Source organism: Crotalus tigris, unplaced genomic scaffold (genome assembly GCF_016545835.1).
Source record: "Crotalus tigris isolate CLP2741 ecotype Arizona unplaced genomic scaffold, ASM1654583v1 scf7180000024359.8030256, whole genome shotgun sequence".
Lineage (NCBI taxonomy): Eukaryota > Metazoa > Chordata > Lepidosauria > Squamata > Viperidae > Crotalus > Crotalus tigris.
In genome coordinates this window covers 6,946,688-6,966,698 of record NW_024100528.1, presented here as the reverse complement: position 1 = coordinate 6,966,698, position 20,011 = coordinate 6,946,688, and the positions used below count along the sequence as shown (strand labels likewise).

Genomic DNA, 20,011 nt, shown 5'->3' with positions numbered 1-20,011 from the left:
TATTTCTTTGGGTTATCCCATATCTGCTTCCAGAACTGCACTGTTTCTTCCTTGTCAGGTAATGACTGATTCTTTGCAGTTTCTCCATTGATGGATTGGTAGAAACGTTACTATTATTGTTATTATTATTATTATTATTATTATTATTATTATTATTATTATTATTCAAATATTTGAAAGTGACCCACCTATGATCATCTCAGAGTACAAGCAATTTTCGTTTTACAACCACAATTTGTACCGGCAATTCAATTGTTAAATGAAGCAATCTCTAAGGAAAACCGTGACTATGTTTATTATCTTATTTCATCTTTCTTTTGCCTTACAGATCGGCAAAGGTCATAAATGTAATGTTATATTTTCATCAAAGAATTGCTAAACAAGGCAATTGCTAAACAACTCTATGTGGTTCCTTACTTATTTTAGGATTTAATTTCTAATATGCAGATCATTCTTATTGCCCTTATCCAAGTTTCTTCAAGCAATTCTTGGCTGATCAGTGGGATATGTACCCTTTTTTAATACTGTACTGAAGCTAGTATTTCTTGAGTTTATACAACTGCTCAGTAATATGTATTTTGATATTCCATAACTTACTATGGAAAATCAGTAGTGTGATTTATTCAATAAAGTAGGACTATTTAGCGTAACACATAAAGCTGATATTGTGCCAACAATAACAACAATATGGCCACCACACTTTGCCATAAAATTATGGCACAGTATTATAAACACTAATGGGAAAAATGCCCTGGGATATTCAAGAAGGCTATACTGCTTGACATACTCTATTTAAAACTGGTTTGTGGTTCTTATTGTTGAATTTGATTTTTTTTCTTATTGCGGTCCTCTCAGAAATTCAGGCTGCTTTCTGAATATCATGTTTTCCTGATATGCTTCCCAGCTCATGAAATTAAGCACTTTCCTTATTAAATAATAACTGGGTAGCCAGAGATGACTCATCTTGGCAAAAGGTCAACAGAAAAACAGATCTAACATCTCAAATGCCATTTCAAATCTAAATTGAATACAACAAAACAAAATAAAAAATCAACTTCATTATAATATGGAACTTATGTATTAGGTTTGTAATATGAGATTTAAATGCAGCCATGCCTTGAAAGTTACTCCCAGAATTATACTGTTTCCATCAGCTCTTGTACACCATAAATATCTTTTTTAAAATTCGTTTATACTATTACACATAGAAGGATGTAGCAGACACGGTTCTCTCAGGAAGAAGATGAGATCATATAAGGTTAATCATCCAAATAACAAAAATATAAAGGGAGTGCCAATTGTCCAAGGGCCAATAGCATCTTATGTGGCAATCTTTCCAATTCACTTTGTTTTAGGGAAAGCATCAATCTTACAACTACCTGCTTCTCACAAAATGTCAAAATGTGAACTGGGTAACAATGTAATCCTTGACAAAATGTTTGAGTGATTAGGAAAAAATACCTTCAGAATGACCTTTTCCATAGAATTTGAGTGAAAAGAATATTAGTGAAAAAAGTAAGCACAATATGCTCTATGTATTAAGGATCATAGCTTAAATCAGTGGTGGCGAACCTATGGCACGAGTGCCAGAGGTGGCACTCGGAGCCCTCTCTTGGGCACACGTACCGTCGCCCGAGCCCCACCTCCCCCCATGGACCCCTCCACACCAGCAGCCTCCCTGAGAAAAGTCACCTTCAGGCATGGCCCGCCTGGAGCAGTGCAGCCAAAGACATGGCAGCCGGGCAGTGGGGAAAAAACTCCGCCTTTGCGCCCCGTCGCAAACAGATGATGCTGCGGGGCATGGGTGGAGGGCATGGCCACCATGGTGGGCCATGGAGGTGGTTGGTGGCCCTGCAGGTGGGTGGGGACAGGGCAGGGGTGGAGCGGGGGCAGGGTGGGACAGGCGTGGGGCAGTTTGGGGGCATTCGGTCTCTAAAAGATTTGCCATCACTGGCTTATATGGTACCTTGCATCTCTCTACTTACGTTTTCGTACCCCTTCTGCACCTAAAACTTCAAGACTGCAGTGTAAAAATGTGATGGCCTAACCATATTTTAATGGTGTAAACAGACTCATCCCCCACCATTTTTCAAAAGGTACAGAGTAGACACATCAAGCCTCCATGAGGCTCAAAGGAATTATTCTACACCTTAAACCCCTTATCAATAAGGATTAGAATTGATAGCAATATTTTATAATTGGCCATATCCCTGTGATTCTTGGATTTTGAAAAGGAATTTCCCCATCAAGAATTTGTACACATTGTAGAATCCTACATGTTAAATGTTGAATTTAATTGAGCATTTTTCCTCCTTTTTGTACACAATTTTTTTATTTTTCTTTGTTAGAGTTGAATGTATGTTTTTGTTTTGTTTCATTTTGTTTGTTTTACTATTCTGTATTTTATTCTCTATTTTAAAATAATAAATTATAAAAAAAGAATTTGTACACATTTATGGTAGGGTATAAAGTTAAGCTTTGCAAATAGCTGAGGAAAGAAGGGAAGTGAAAGGCAAAGGAGAAAGAGAAAGATACACCCAATTGAATGCAGAATTCCAGAGAGTAGCTAGAAGAGATAAGAATGCCTTCTTAAATGAACAGTGCAAAGAAATAGAAGAAAACAACAGAATAGGGAGGACCAGAGATCTCTTCAAGAAAATTGGAGATATGAAGGGAACGTTTCATGCAAAGATGGGCATGATAAAGGACCAAAATGGCAGAGACCTAACAGAGGCAGAAGAGATTAAGAAGAGATGGCAAAACTACACAGAAGAACTATACAAGAATGAGCTTAACATCCCAGATAACCACAATGAGATGGTCACTGACCTCGAACCAGACATCCTAGAATGTGAAGTGAAATGGGCCTTAGAAAATCTGAGCAACAACAAAGCTAGTGGAGGTGACAGTATTCCAGCTGAGCTATTCAAAATCTTAAAAGACGATGCAGTAAAAGTGCTACACTCAATTTGCCAGCAAATTTGGAAAACTCAACAGTGGCCACAGGATTGGAAAAGGTCAGTTTACATTCCAATTCCAAAGAAAGGCAATGCCAAAGAATGTTCAAACTATCGCACCATTGCTCTCATTTCACATGCTAGTAAAGTTATGCTTAAAATCCTATAAGCTAGACTCCAGCAGTATGTGGATCGAGAACTACCAGAAGTACAGGCAGGATTTCGAAGAAGCAGAGGAACTAGAGATCAAATTGCCAACATACACTGGATCATGGAGAAAGCTAGAGAGTTCCAGAAAAACATCTACTTCTGCTTCATTGACTATGCAAAAGCCTTTGATTGTGTGGATCACAACAAATTGTGGCAAGTTCTTAAAGAGATGGGAGTACCAGACCATCTCATTTGTCTCTTGAGAAACCTATATGCGGGTCAAGAAGCAACAATGAGAACCGAACACGGAACCACTGATTGGTTCAAAATTGGAAAAGGAGTCCGGCAAGGCTGTATACTGTCGCCCTGCCTATTTAACTTATATGCAGAGCACATCATGAGAAAGGCAGGGCTAGATGAATCAAAAGTTGGAATTAAGATTGCCGGGAGAAATATCAACAACCTAAGATATGCAGATGATACCACTCTAATGGCAGAAAGTGAAGAGGAACTAAAGAGCCTCTTGATGCGGGTGAAGAAGGAGAGTGCAAAAGTTGGCTTGAAACTCAACATTAAGAAAACCAAAATCATGGCATCCGGCCCTCTCAATTCCTGGCAAATAGATGGGGAAGAAATGGAGGTAGTGACAGATTTTATTTTTCTGGGCTCAAAGATCACCTCAGATGGGGACTGCAGCCAAGAAATTAAAAGACGCTTGCTCCTGGGGAGGAAAGCTATGGCAAATCTAGACAGCATTCTAAAAAGCAGAGACATCACCCTGCTAACAAAAGTGCGTATAGTCCAGGCCATGGTTTTCCCAGTTGCAATGTACGGCTGTGAAAGTTGGACCATAAGAAAGGCTGAGCTCAAAAGAATTGAGGCCTTTGAACTATGGTGCTGGAGAAGACTCCTGCGAGTCCCTTGGACTGCAAGGCGTTCAAACCGGTCAGTCCTAGAAGAGATCAACCCCGACTGCTCTTTAGAAGGCCAGATCCTGAAGTTGAAACTCAAGTACTTTGGCCACCTAATGAGAAGGAAGGATTCACTGGAGAAGAGCCTAATGCTGGGAAAGATTGAGGGCAATAGAAGAAGGGGACGACAGAGAATGAGATGGCTGGATGGAGTCACTGAAGCAGTAGGTGTGAACTTAAATGGACTGCAGAAGATGGTAGAGCACAGGAAGACCTGGAGGAACATTGTCCATGGGGTCGCGATGGGTCGGACACAACTTCGCAACTAACAACAACAACAACAATTAGCTACATAGAAAGGTTATATAGAAAATATTCTTTCAGTTTAAAGAAAAAGCCCATTATTATTTCATTCAGTGCTCTTATTTGTCCTTAAAAATTGCAAGCCTTTGTTCAACTGTTCAAAACTGAAAGATGATATTCTGGGTGTTCCCCACCCCACCCTCAGGAACAAGAATAAGAAGGGTGAATGAACTTCTATGTGACTATAGCAGTAGCAGTTGCAATAGCAATTATATTTATATATCACTTCATACTGCTTTACAGCCCTTTTTAAGTGGTTTATAGAGTCAGCATATTTCCCCCAACAATCTGGGTCCTCATTTTACCATTTTCAGAAGGATGGAAGGCTAAGTCTACCTTGGATCGAATTAGTCTACAATACTGCATTCTAACCACTGTGCCACCCCATATTTAGAACCAGTTTGATTTCCAGCCTGTTAGTGCTGGAAATCTATGTTTTATCATTTGGAATATAAAGGTAAAAGCAGATGTTGAAAATTTGCTGTGCTGAATGTTGCTATTAGTACCGTGTAGTGTAATTATCCTCCTGACATAGGAATGCAGATTCAAGCTGGCTAGGCATTCCATTTATTCATCCTATCTGAAGGACATCAGTTTGGGGAAGAGTTGCCAACAGCACTTCACAATTTATTATTTAAATGCCCTTCAGGATATTCAGAAAGCAGAGCCAAGTTTCACAGGACAACACTTTGGGTATATTAGTGTATCTCTCAGGAAAATAAACTTTGAATTCTCCTAACTCTATACCAATATCCTAGTCTCCAAGTAGCTTCTAGCTGTGTACATTTTTATTCATTTTATTTTAGGTCAGTGGTTCTCAACCTGTGGGTCGGGATCCCATTTGGGGTCAAACGACCATTTCACGGGGGTCACCAAACAATGCAATACGCCATTTTTTCCCCCTTTTCCTTAGCTGTGCTACTCCCTTTTATTCTGTTGGCCTTTGAAAGCCAATAGAATAGACTCTCTTGAATAGAGTCTAGTTCTATTGGCTTTCAAAAGCCAATAGGAATTGTCCAGGCTGTCTCTGCCCTGCTGAGCCCGCCAAAAGTCCCATTCTGCAAATGGTGCTGCACCAGTTGAATAGTCCTCGACTTATGACCGGTTGAGTAGTCCTCGACTTACGACTGGTTGGGGGTCGCGGCATTAAAAAGGTTGAGAACCATTGTTTTAGGTTATTAATCAATTTCAGTATTAATAGGTTTTGAAACAGTTTTCCAATAAGGTTTTTGTAAGTCCTCTCAGCTGCTATATTGTAGTTTGTTTTCAAAAGATTTTCCACCATTTAAAAAGCAGTTAATAAACACTAAGAAGAAATATATTATTCTCAAATGCCTCCAGGAAAGTTTTGCACTTTCTAAAAGCTAATGAATTATGGATTTTGAATATGTTTTCTGTCAAAAAGATACTTTCATTAAAGAAAAAATGGATTTTGAATAATTAAAGTTATTGTCCAAAAGATATTGCCATTATAGAAAATGTGTGGACATTTTTGAAGAAAAATCTGTCCTCATCCAGAGCTTTAGAACATATATTGTCAGCCTAAGCAAGAAAGATAGGGTATCAATTATTGTTTAACGTAACAAAAACTCATTCAAGCTTAATTTTAATTCATTTAATGATAAGACTTCTATTGTCTTCTTTTCAAACTGAAGAACAAAGACAGTTCTGAGACTTCAGATTCAGTGAAGAATAAAATGGAAGTTCGGTAAATGCAATCATAGAATGATATCCCCGTGTGTATTTTGTTTGGCCTCTGGTTTCTCCAGAGAAATTGGGAAGATTTTAGTCATAGGAAATAAGATAACAGCAAATATGAATGATTAAGCATAGAATCATGGGACAATCTAATTCAGTTAGAGCACATACTTTACATGCAAAAAGTGTAGACTCCAATTGCCAACTTCTCTAGAAAGGACCAGAAAAAGTCTTCATCTGAGACTATGAAAAAAACATTGTCACAATACACTACAAAATGAATTGATTTCACCTAGCTTCACTGTGCCATGAAATTGACGTGTTGGCAACATTTTCCCAGAAATTTGAATGTAAATGATGTATTGTTGCAAAAATACATATACTGTACCTCCTCAATGTATCAACAAAGTGAAATTCTAGTACCTGAATTGAAGTAATAAGAGGGAAGGAGTGCCCCAACCTCTTTCTTCTGATGACAGGATTGACAAAGGGTTTATCTCACTGGTCAAGTAAACTCAAAACTTAAAAGTTTACAGCATTAGAAAAGAAGTAAATAGATGAAATGACATATCACATGAAACTGGATATACAGTTAAGGGTTGCTTCATCAAAGAGCAAAGATTCTTTCTCTTGTTGCTTATCAATTTGTGTTTATTAAGACCCATCAAACCACTCTAGAAAAGGGCTTTGGTCACATCAACATAGCAGCAATAGTCAAAGCAACGATAAGCAAAACAAGAAGGTATACATAAAAGCCTCAAACAACCTTCTAAATCACATAAGAAGTGGTAAAATATAATCAAACTTGCAATATTCTGTTACTGTAGTCCATCTTAATAAAAGTAGTTTTAAATTTCTATGAAGTTTATTCCTGCTCTGGTCTACATCAGGGGCTGAAATGGGCCCATCCCACTAGGGTGTCCTTTTTGCAGTGATGCTTATGATGAGAGATCAGCCCATTCAGGATGCCTTGTATGGGCATGCATACCAGTACATGTCCAGGAGAAGCACCATCTTGGAAGATGAAAAGCATCTTGATCCTAGTTGAACTGAACCAGGGTTAGGGTGGTGGCAAGAGTTTTGGTGTGGATGCAAAAGCCATTAAATAAAAGCTTTGGTGAATGGGATTAATCCATTGCAGACAGGCTAATGAAGGCTGCCCCTATCCAGGCAGAGCACAACTGAGTACAACCCCCTCAAATTTGTTTGTAATTCTCCAGGAAAATCATATTCCCAGTTTGAGATATGCTGGATTAGTAAAATTAGTAAATTAGTAAAAATTAGTAAAAATAGCAGGCCACTTTAGCTGACTGTGTTCAGTAGGTCAGCAGTTCAAATCTCACCGGCTCACGGTTGACCCAGCCTTCCATCCTTCCGAGGTAGGTAAAATGAGGACCCAGATTGTTGGGGGCAATGTAAATATATATATACATTGCTTACTGGTGTACACCGCTTAGAGAGTGCTTGTACTTAAAGCGGTATATAAGTGTCATAAATAAATAAATAAATAAATAAATAAATGCAAGCTAATTGGCTGAACACCTGTAAGTCTCTTAGTTAAAAAATAAATAATAAGAATAATTCCTTATATTATAGTCCCATCTTAGAGCTGAGATATATCTGGGTATCTATCTTTGGCAAAAAAATAAAATAAATGAGTCAAGGTTCTGGCTTCACTGCTCTTTTCTAAGCAGAATGCATTCTTGAATCAAAGGGTTAAGTTACATTAAGGCATGACCTTCACGGGTGCCCTGGGAAAATCCTTTTGTTGCTATATAATCATTAAAAAAAATTAAAAGCTACCCAAGTAGATCCCAAACTTATTCTCTACAAGCCACTGCCCTTGGCATGCCTTTATATTGAAAGGAGGTAAAAAAACATCAGAGTCCCATACAGTGACTCATGTAGTGGCTCATTTGCCAACCTTGTTATAGCAAGATAATGCACTAATTAATCATGTTGTATTTGGTACAGATTGCAGGTTTCTGACATCTGAGAACTGACTCCCTTGTTAAAATCAGCAATAATGTAGGAGATTTTTCATATGCCTAATGATGGTTTTGTACCAAGAAGGTTTCTTCCCCTGATGCAGGTGGTGAACAAACCAACTTCCAGAGCACAGTCAAAAAACTATTTAACCAGTGTTCCATAAATTACAACAGATGGATCTTATTTCTCCTTCCTCTCTGCTTCAGTAATCAAGGTTAGAAAAGCCTGGTGGTTAAACATGACACTTCTGACGTATTACATTTGGAAAAAGAAATAAGATTTTCCTGGCACTGTGTTAGCTGCCAGTCAGAGTGTACCAAGAAATGTTGACACTAGGGAAACCAGGCTCAAGACAGCAAATTAAGATGACATGAGATATTCCAATATTTCTACCTCAAAATAATCAGGTACTATTCATCTCTTTTAATAACAGTACAGGTTTCTTTGGTTTTTGTTCAGTAATTTGGTGTAAAAGTTATGTGTATGTTATACAGATATGACAGTTATGGATCTCCAACTAGGCTGCCTTTAATAATATAAATAAATGCACATATAAGGATGTAATATTAACAAAGCTTGATCAAACAATATTGCCCAACATCCTACTTCCACAATGGCTGATATTTCTGTGATGTATTTTATCCACCTAATGGCTTATATTGACTCTGTGAACATAGAAGCCACAATAGAGCAATCATCCTAACTGGCATTATTAAACAGTTTTATTAAATAGTTTTATCTTCATTTTTTTTAGCTACCAGTATCATAAAGAATCCGGTACCTTTTTTGATTTGCTGAAATTTCAAGTCTCTGAACTGAACTCTTCCCCCAACAAAGTAAATCCAGTAGCTATCTTAATAGGTAGATGTTAGTCCACATATTTGAAAGATATCTAGGCTGGAAAAAACTTGTTTGTACTTTTGAACCAAAAATCTTGAGATCAGTCCTATGACTGTGCTTTGACACAATCTTTCTGGCTTCATTTAATTAATGCCTATTTGTAAGGACTTTGAAGGTAACATGGCAGGACTGTGGCACTCTTAATAGGGCTTAATTTAATTCTCTTGTCCCAAACCGTTGTCATTCCAACAGAAAAGAATATATGTAGCTCAGGGTTCAGTGGTGGAGTTCTTGGCACTCTCTGAGCTTAGCTGTTTGCTTGCAGAATCATGAAAGGGGGATGGGTGGCTATATAAATTTAAGCAAAAAAATAAATTTAATAATAAATACATAAATTAAGCAACTAGGACTAGGTAATATAATCAGCACCAGTGAGTATAGGGTCTGCTGCCTGTTTATACATAGTAGCTTGCTAGACTAGAACATATCCCCTCCAGCAGCCAGTCCTCTGATAAACAGGCATCAACAGCAGTTAAACAATCATACAGGAAACAATGCTCTAATCAAGGAACCATCAAGGAAAAACCACACCCCCATCATAACTAGCAAAACAAGCTACTCTATATAAAGAGACAGCAAATCCATTCATCACACCGATGATATTATCTACTTGGATAATAAAACATCTCCAAGCGAGCAACCAAGTACAGAGAGCTCTATATCATCGTTCATATGGATATAACTGGGAAATTCAAAACATATCATAAAATTACTATCATATATTATAATGAACAAAAATATTTTCTTACCACTTTCATCTAGCAAGAAGTCATCCTGGTAACGAAATTTTTCAGGGCCACATGCAATAAATATGTCATCATCACCAAAAAAATCCTGAAGGCACACCACCTGCAATACGAAAATTGTGTAATTATTATTCCAAGACATGCCTTACACAAAATATTACATTAAAATATTTTACTACTGAAGATTACATAAGACCTCCAAAATCTTCTCTACCACTTTTCACCTTGTTTACATTAGAAAAGTCTGAAGCTGAAAGTTTCATCTCTTCATGAAGAAAGTAGCAGGATTCCAAGTAACAAAAAAGATGCTTTAAAGCAGATTGATTTTGCAAAAATATTTTGCAAAAGTGCAGCAAAGTGCTAATAATTATCATTTTGTTTCATAAAGAATACATTTTTAAAGTAAAATTAACAAAATGAGAGTTGCTAAGCACCTGCCAAGTCCATCATCCACTAACTGTAAGATTGTTTTTTTTAATAAAAAAAATCAAAGTCTGGTGGGTGGTTATTACCTACGCTTAACTACAAGGCCTGTGGGCTCTACCCACAGTTATATTATAGCATCCAAGTGATCGAAGGAAGAAATTCCTTGTATCCAGTATTTCCTTTTATACTTGTGAATTGGATATATGAGTAGGAGATGTATAAGAGAGAGTGTGGGGCTTCCTAGTTTGGGACTCTTTCACACATCTTCACAAGTATATAAAGATGAGAAAGTGAAATGGGTTTTTGTCAGCCTTGGCAACTTTAAGATGTGACTTCAATACCCAGAATTCCCTGGCCAGCATTGTTATGACTTTTTAACATCATTCACTAGCCTCAGCTCATGCCAATGAGGAGGAACAGCAAAAGAAGTCAATGTATCTCTACAAAAAGTGAAAACAATAAAAAGAAACAAAAATTGAACACACAAGAAATGTACAGGAAATGAAAATGTTGAGTAGATCACAGTGAGACAAAGAAATTGAACTGTAGAGTTGCTGTGAGGGAAGAAAAGGTTAGAAAAATGAGCTAAAAGTAACAGAAGGAAATTGAAGAGCGCAAAATTCTTTAGTTGTGAAATAAACATCAAATGCACCAGTAAAGGTTAGTGGGTACCTGATTTAGAAACAGTATTTGGAATATTAGATGAACTGCAAAGAAAATATGAGAAAGCAATCTCAAAGGTGGTTTTTTTGAGGAGGAGGAGGAGGAGGAGGAGGAGGAGGAGGAGGAGAAGGAGAAGGAGAAGGAGAAGGAGAAGGAGAAGAAGAAGAAGAAGAAGAAGAAGAAGAAGAAGAAGAAGAAGGAGGAGGAGGAGGAGGAGGAGGAGGAGGAGGAGGAGGAGGAGGAGGAGGAGGAGGAGGAAAGAAGATGATTTCATTTCTCATTTAAGAAGCTTCATCAGTTCTAATGAAGGGGGATAGAAGGATAGGTTCTAATAGGATGGTGGAGGACATCACCCTGCCAACAAAAGTATGTATAGTCAAGGCAATGGTTTTCCCATTTGCAATATATGGCTGTGAAAGTTGGACCATAAGAAAGGCTGAGCACAACGGACCATTACCCCTGAATTGTATCTGAAGAGGGATGAGAGGGAAGAAAGGAGAGGAGAGAGAAAAGAGTAAAGGAGGGGAGAAGGAAGTAGGAAGGTTGGAGGAGAAGAGGAGAAGTGGGGAGAAAGTGGAGGAGAGTGGTGAAGAAAGAGAAGAGGAGAGGACGAAGAGGGAAGTAGGGAAGAGAAGAAAGGGAGAAAGAAGGTAGAGAAGAAGGAGTGTGGATACAGTGAAAGGGGAAATGGGCAAGCAACACCAAAAGTCATGTGTATGTATTTATTTCATTTTATTAAAAGTATCTTATATATGAATGTTAAAAGAATGTATGTTAACATCTGATAAATACCACAGTATATGTATGAGGGAGAGTTTGGAAAAATAAAAAAATATTAAAAAAAAAGAAAGGCTGAGCCCAAAAGACCTTTGAACTATGATGCTGGAGAAGACTCCTGCGAGTTCCCTGGACAGCAAGATAATCAAACTGTCAGTCCTAGAGGAGATCAATCATGACTGCTCTTTAGAATGCCAGATCCTGAAGTTGAAACTCAAATACTTTGGCCATCTAGTGAGAAGGAAAGACTCACTGCAGAGGAACCTAATGCTGGAAAAGATTGAGGGCAATAGAAGAAGGGGACGACAGAGAATGAGGTGGCTGGATGGAGTCACTGAAGCAGTAGGTGTGAGCTTAAATGGACTCCAGAAGATGGTAGCGGACAGGAAGGCCTGGAGGAACATTGTCCATGGGGTTGCAATGGGTCGGACACGACTTCAGAACTAACAACAACAACAAGGGGTCATCTGATCATTAGCACTCTGAGAGAGCTGTTGAGGGGTTATATGTGCCCTCAGGGTCACCTGAAACAGGGTGCAATTAGTTGTAGAATCTTTTTGGAACTGCTGCAAGGACTGCATTATAAACTGGACTTTTACAAAAAGAGACAGCCATTGAGTTGAAAGAGGGATAAAAGAATCCATCTATGTTAGAACTGAACATCCTCCCTCAAGAGATGGGGAGAAATAAGACACCATCTATTTCCAGTTGTTTTGTCACATAGTCAGCTAGATGTTCAGACTGAATTTGGCATTTTTATCCACCTATCAAATCCTTCCCAAGGACCTGGGGCAGACAGATGTGGATATTTGATGTTGTTAGTGGTATCGTTGCAGAATGTATATCTTTAAAAATAACATTTTAATGTTATTTTTAAAAATATTTATTCAGTTTTTTGTAGTTGTTAAAATTGTTAGCATCTTAACTTTAATCTCAAAGCGGAAATACATACATGCATATTTTACAGACTGTCAATTATGTTTTAAAACCTTTGAACATGGAAAGGTTACAGACAGGAATCATTGGCCCTATTAATATATCTTTGCTATTTATTTGCTGACATGGTGTTCAATACAGCCATAACTTTGTTCTGGAAATCATCCTGCAAAAAGACCATAGCATCCGCTGGATGTTTTCCATATCCAGAATTCGTTCTCTGCAATGTTTGATATATTTCACCAAAGAAAGCCAGATTTTTTTTCACAAAAGGAATTCATGTGAAATAGCTTAAAATGAAACTAAAATAATTTTTAAAAAACCTGAAGCACTTGAAATCATAACAATTCTTCTAAAGTTGCACCATATGTCCAGAAAGAGATCAGTTGTATATTATTTTTTAAAATTACCAAGGCAGCTGACTGACTCATTGTCTCAAATTAACTAGATCACACATTTCCTCCCTATTGTGTTTGATTCAAAGTCTTTTATTCACACACCCCACTTCATTTATTTATCATTACACAAGTGTGTTGCTACAAAAAAGGATAAAATACATTTTCTGCAGATAAATCTGTCCTTCCCCTTCTTAATTTATGGTCCAAATCGCAAGACAAGGATTTAGGCAAAACCCATGGGATGTATCTGCATTTTACATGTAAAAGAAACAACTACAGAATTTTTTTTTGTGGGGGGAGAAATCTCCATGGTGATATTCACATTGTTAAGCTGCAAGAGTTTTTTCAATTAAACAAAAGTCTTCCTTTTTTAAAGATTGGAACAACTGAGATAGCTTTACAAACTCGTTCTCTGTAAATGAGTAACAGGCTCCATCTCACCTGAGAAACCATATAGCATCTATTGTGTAGTAGATGTCAATTAAATCCCTGGATCCTAGAAATCACATTGACATTATTGCTTAGTTTATACAGTAACCTCAGCTTAAACTAGTTTGCTAGCTAAAAACAAGCACAGACAAAGTATGAAACTGCACAAGAGAGTCCACACTCAATGCACATGTTGTAATAAAGCATTAGGAGAACAGTGGTTCAGGAGATGTAGCTTTTCAATTGTGTTCTATACTGTACTGGTTCCTTACTATAAATAATTTCTCAGTTTAATACTAAAATGAATGGCAAAACCATATTTCATGTGGCTGATTGTATTTTTATTCATCTCAACTATTATTTAACATAGTAAATAACCACTCTATTTTGGAAATGTAATAACAAGTATCATTTCATTTTTTTTAAAAAAAAGGTTTAAAGTTGCCAATCACCCTGGAAAAGATTAGGGCATGATCATTCTAGAAGAATATGGTCATTCCTGTTCTGGAAATACGGTTATTTCTACTCCTAAAATCTCCCTCTCCATTTACAGAACATCATGATAAACCATTTAAACCAAGAATTATTGTACCGCAAATACAATGAGTTTATCATCGGAGAAAAAAAATCTGTCTCAAGGAAAGAACAATTTCAGATTCAGCAAGGAATTGCTTAGGAATTCCTCTGATATAGGGGCATAGTAATGGCAATGTACTTTCTTCTACAGTACTATAATTTTTATTTCCTATCTTTGCACTGTTATTGACACATATTATTGTAAGATCTTGTATATATATTAATACTGAATCCCAGGCCTAACTTACCTGAAATAAATTCTTATCATCTCTGGTTTTCATTAGGTCATCCTACATAACAATTTAGCAATCTCCAGCTATGCCTTTAATGATTTAAATGTAAAACATCAACTAGGACATCACAAATGTGAGTAGCGGCAATACCTGTCTTGTTGACCAGGGCAAAATCATAGCTTCTAATCCCAAATTACAGGAGTACTGTGTCTCACATGGTTAGGTTGTTGGGTCACAGGTTAGCAAACCCGCATTTGAGACCCAGTGCGACTAGGTATCCTTCACTCCAGCTCCTGCCATGGACGTGAAAGGAGCCCCCAACTGAGCATCTCCCAGGCAATGGGTGATGTCACTGGCTTATCCTTTCAACCCGGAAGCACTTCAATGCTTCCGACAAGTGCAATGCAATCCCAAATGTGCACAAGTGTTTATACTTTGATTGTTTCCCTACTTATGCTGGAGATGATGAGGACTACAAATAGTTTTAAAAAATATTTGCAAACAGAATTTAAAATACACATGCTCGGCCTCAATTACTAAGGCTACATAACTTCTGGTCTAAAGCAAGAATTCCTGTTCCCTTTAAAAGTGCTACTGAATTGAAATTATTAATCTGAAACACAAGGAGAATTATTTTCACCTGGTCAACTTTAGAATGTAAATAGTATCAGACCTGGTTAACACTCGGATGGGATATTTTCAAGGAATTCCTGGGTTATTGGCCAGTGTAGACTAGAAAAAGATTCCAGAAGAAAACAATGGCAAACCAGTACTAGATTGCTGCAAAGTAAAACAAATGGACATATCCATGAAATCACCAGGAACCTAGTTCACATTGAGGGATTCTTGATATGAATGATGTAACTTGTAATGAATTAATGCAGTCTGGCCCCCAGATACCTGCTGGAGTATGCTCCTTGGCATGACAAGTCTAGCCCTTAGCCCACAGGTCGGCAACCTGCGGCTCCGGAGCCGCATGCGGCTCTTTGAGCCTTCCCCTGCGGCTCCCAGCCTCCTCTGCCTTTGCAGAGAGAGACAGAGACAGAGAGAGGCAATTGCACTTCCCTGCTTCTCTCTCTCTCTCTCTGTGTGTGTGTGTGTGTGTGTGTGTGTGTGTGTGTGTGTAAAAGAGAGTGGACTCACAGTGTTCTCCGAGGAGCTGAAAAGCTTTCTGGGCGGAGCTCCTCCCTTTGCTGCGTCTCTGCAGGAAGCAGGAAGGGCAGGAGAGAGCTAGCTAGCCCAGGTAGGCTGACTCAGGAATTCTGGGAGTTGAAGTCCATGAGTCATAAAAGAGACGAGGTTGCTTACCCCTGATCTTGTTGGACAACAGCCTGAAGCTTGTCAGGTGAGCAGCAGATAGGAGGGGGGGGGAGAAAGAGAGAGAGAGAAAAAGAGGGAGAGAGAGAGAGAGAGAGAGAGAGGAAAGAGAGAGAGAGAAAGAAAGAGAGCGGGGGAAGAGGAGTGGCAGACCAAGGGCAGAGAGAGAGAGAGAGAGACCCTTTTGACATCTAAAATGAAGATAACACTGCATATATCCTTTTTTTACCTGTGTGTGTACGTGTGTGTGTGTGTGTGTGTGTGTGTAGATATATATATATACATATACATATATATACACACACACACATACATACACACACACACAAACACACACACCTATAATAAAGGTAAAAAAGGATATATGCAGTGTTATCTTCATTTTAGATATCAAAATGGTTTTGCGGCTCCCAGTGTTTTGTTTTTGGTGGGAAACGGGTCCAAGTGGCTCTTTAAGTGTTTTGGATTGCCTACCCCTGCCTTAGCCCAAAATTGTGAATGTTAAGAGTTTATCTTGCTTTTCTCCCTGAAAGTTAGATAAGAAAGAAAGAAATCCTGACTTAACAGAAAATATATAATAGAATGAAGGGTAAACATATAGAACTGCTAAATTTTAATTTACTGAGCATTAAAGCATTTTGATGCCATCCATCTAAGAATAATAGCAATATGGGCTATGATTCGTGTTTGTGATTGCCTCCTGCAGCTGCAGATGCTCCATCAGTGAAGATTCTCAAGCAAGATTAGACAGCCATTTGTCTGGTCTCAGGATTCTTGCCTGGGCAGTGGTTGGATTCGAAGAATTCCAGGTCCCTCCCAATCCTATGATTCTATAATTCTAAATTGGCTTGTTGAAGAATTCCAGGTCCCTCCCAATCCTATGATTCTATAATTCTAAATTGGCTTGTTGACTTTTAAGAAAACTTCAGATTTCAATTGTTTCTATATTGGAACCCCACTCTCACTTAATATTTTTTGTAATTCTGGTAGATGTAAAATCTAGTAAAACTTTCCACTACACATCTGCCTTCAATGATGTTCCACAAAGTGCTTGCAATCAGAATGAGGTCAATAAAAGGGCTGTTACAAAAGTAACAAATTATGGGTTCTGCCCACAAATGTATCTTATGCTCTTTGTATTGTTACAGAAACAGAAAAAGGTTGTTATAAAACTTTAACAAATAGGACTCTCAATAGTGAGTCATTTGGTTATGTCCTTCATGAAGTTCGTCTGCATTATGGGGAAACTAAAACCAGGCCTGGTGCTCTTAAAGAATGCTCACTTTATTGTAATTTAATAGTCAAGCAACTTGGCAATTCATCAACATATGGCTATGTGGCTGAGATTTCACACACCTAAACAATAAAAGTAGAAGGAAGAACAAAATACCACATTGCTATGGGATGATATTTCAACACAATCTGTTCTAGAATACATTTGTTATAACAGCACACAGCACTACAGTATAGACAGTGCACTGCTAATATTTCTGAATTGGAGATACTAACATTTTCTTCCGTTTCCATGTTTTATCCTCTGCCAGATTTACACTCAGCTTTGCTTTTAAGAGAAGAACAAGACTGCCATTTGGTGGCCAGACCCCTAAACTGATTAAACCCTGCTATTCAAATCAATGTTTATCCACAAAATGTTAATAAAATTACTTCCATTCATATAATAGCACATAATAAAATTAAACATTAATATTCAGTTTTACATGGGGTTCATCACCTAAAACTGACTGTTTTAAATATGCATTAATCTTACATTCCAAGATATTTATGAATATTTAGAAGAGAGTAAATCTACTCAAAATACAAATACATCTGTATCTAATCTACAATCTTTAAGTCTGGGCTTGCAAACAGTATTCTTAGCTTCTTTAGTTTAAAAACAGAAGTTTAACTGCTATATTACCCTTTTTAAGTTTTTTTTTGATTTCAGGTTCAGTTTGCTCCAGAAACTCAGAACAGTGAACAATTAATGCTTAAATGTTACATGTCTGAAGCAATTAATTTTAAAGTAACTTTGCAATTTGTTTGTCATATGCTTTGAAAATGTGATCTCATATTAAGGATTTATTCCAAGAATCATATTTCTTTGATGTTATTGGCAGTGTAGAACACTGTTGGTGTCTTTAATTGTACTGCCTAAATTGGACAAGGTTATAACTGCAATATTAGTCAACAATAACTTGAAAGTACTAAAAAATAAAATATCTTTTAATATATTATTTTTTGGGAAGGTTTCATCTCAGGTACCAAGGAATACCCATATGTTTAACTGATAGCAGAAACATTAAATTAAGCCATTAATTTAATTTCTCAAGACAACTTTTTTCTACAAGCGAAACGTGATCTTTCACACATCCCTTATTATTAAACATTTTTTAAAATGCACAAATAAAACCTCTGTTTGATAAGTACAGATTTTGCCTGAAAATTTTCAGTGAAGAATTCAGAAATTAATGTTTTGGTATGACAACATGGGGAACTTCACCAACTTGCTTTCTGGTAAATAAATATTTTACTAGCTATTTTGTGAACCACTAACATTTTATGATGAGATGTTCCAAAAACTTTCAAAATCAGGAGTCCTGAAGCACCTTTGCAGATGAACAAATCTTATTAAAAGATAGTATGGCCACTCCATTGCTGTGAATCATAATTATAGCTAATTTTCTATATGGGAATTCATATAAATTAATTTTGTACATGTGTATGTATATGTACATGTAAAATATATTTAGCTGTATAATTATTTAGTAATTTCTTATTTACAAATGGCATGATCATATTTTTAGTCCTAATTCTATTTCAGTTCTGGAAACCCTTGAGCAGTTAGTAGAGTAAAATTAATTCTGGCATATTATATACCTAATAGGGTATGCAAAAAATAATTAAGTTTATAAAACGGCCAGAAGTTAGAATTCCTACAAAATGTTTAAAGTCTCCTAGGTAAAGGATTTAAGTATCATTCTGTCAACAGAATATTTATATTTATGTAATTCCCTTCCTTTAATTCTGAACTTGTCATTCAATATTTCTATACTATTTTATAGCATTTCATTAGTCAAGTGCCGATTATTTTTTTATAATTTTATATTTCTTATATTTTATTTTATTTTAAAATTTTGTCTAGATTACTGTTTTATTCCTTCTTTGGTCTCTTCCAGATTTCAGTATATTTCACTCTTCAGGCTTTGTCAATATATTTTCTTATACTCTGCCTCATCATAGCCATAATTGTATTTTCAAATATATTAAACTATATTTCTAATACTTGTCCTTCTATTATTATACTATTTGACTGCATTATTTTTCTTCTTAGCTATTATGTTTTAGTTATTAAAGGCTATTTTGTCCTTTGTAATATTTTACTTTTCCACAAAGTGGCACTGCAAACTAAAAAAAACCACCACTTATTAGCGGACTATATGTAAGCAGAATATATGTAAACAGAGTATACAGTATACATCTCTCAAGTTGAATGCCTTCTAAATAGGGGGGCCCTTCATTAAAATATTTGTTAAAATATTTGTTAAAATATTTATATAAAAATAAAAAAATTCCAAAAATGTTAATAGTTCTATATACCCCATTGTTTAGCAAAAAAAGAGAGGGGAAGAATTTTTCAATAGCATATGTCTTTAAAAATAATTGATTCTGGAATATCTGCAAATATTCACTACTGCAAACTGTTTCAGCTACATTGATTTTGTTTTCAATATATAGAATTAAGGGAGGGGGAGGGAGTATCCCAGTGCAGCTAGCCAAAAAATAAGCAGTTGCTTTTAATAATTTCAACACAGAGATTTTATTTGTACAGTGTGATCTTCAAGCGTGTGCGCACGCGCGCGCACACACACACACACACACTATGCACACTTCCGGTTTTTTACTTTCATTTTAACTAATTTAACAATTAATTTAAAAAGGCAAGTAGAAACCACAGGCCATTATAGAAAACAATAATTGCACTTGTGCTTTTAATCATATTACTTCAAACTTTTTCCAAATATTCTTTATTAATGTGAGACTCCAACTTTATTTTATCAAACATGAAGTGATAATGCATTTTAGTGATAATACAAAGCACATGGTACATTTTTAACATAGGGGGAATAAATAAGCACAATCTTATGAAGAGTATTGTAAGCTAATACACTATAGAATTAGTTTTCTTATTTAATTCTATCTCCCCCTTAGCTTCTCTTCTCTCAGCTTCCATTCTCCAGACATCCCAAAATTATATCATGTTCAACAGTCCTGAAGATCAGAGAGAATTTCAGGAGAAACAACAATCACCTATTTTCTCTTAACCACCATGTAGACTATCCATTATGACAACCAAACAAAGTTCTAGATTTAAAACCAAACTGAAATGGATCAAATAAGTAATCTCCGCCAGAAACCTATGGAGCTGATATGCTAGCAACCATTGATAAAATATATTGAAAAGAAGCAGTGAGAATTAGGGAATGTTTTCATTAAAAGTTCTCATTATCTTTGTCATATGTTTGATAGTCTTTTTTTTTTTCA

General features: G+C 36.6%; 1 protein-coding gene across 3 annotated transcripts in view; it reads right to left on the bottom strand.

The window, feature by feature from the left end:
- Nucleotides 1-20,011, bottom strand: part of DCLK1 (doublecortin like kinase 1) — a 184,558-nt gene that overhangs the window by 111,034 nt on the left and 53,513 nt on the right. For all 3 annotated transcript variants that reach the window (XM_039327307.1, XM_039327305.1, XM_039327304.1), the window contains exon 4: nucleotides 9,718-9,817. In XM_039327307.1, the coding sequence (XP_039183241.1) occupies nucleotides 9,718-9,817 (100 nt within the window). The remainder of the gene's footprint in view (nucleotides 1-9,717; nucleotides 9,818-20,011) is intronic.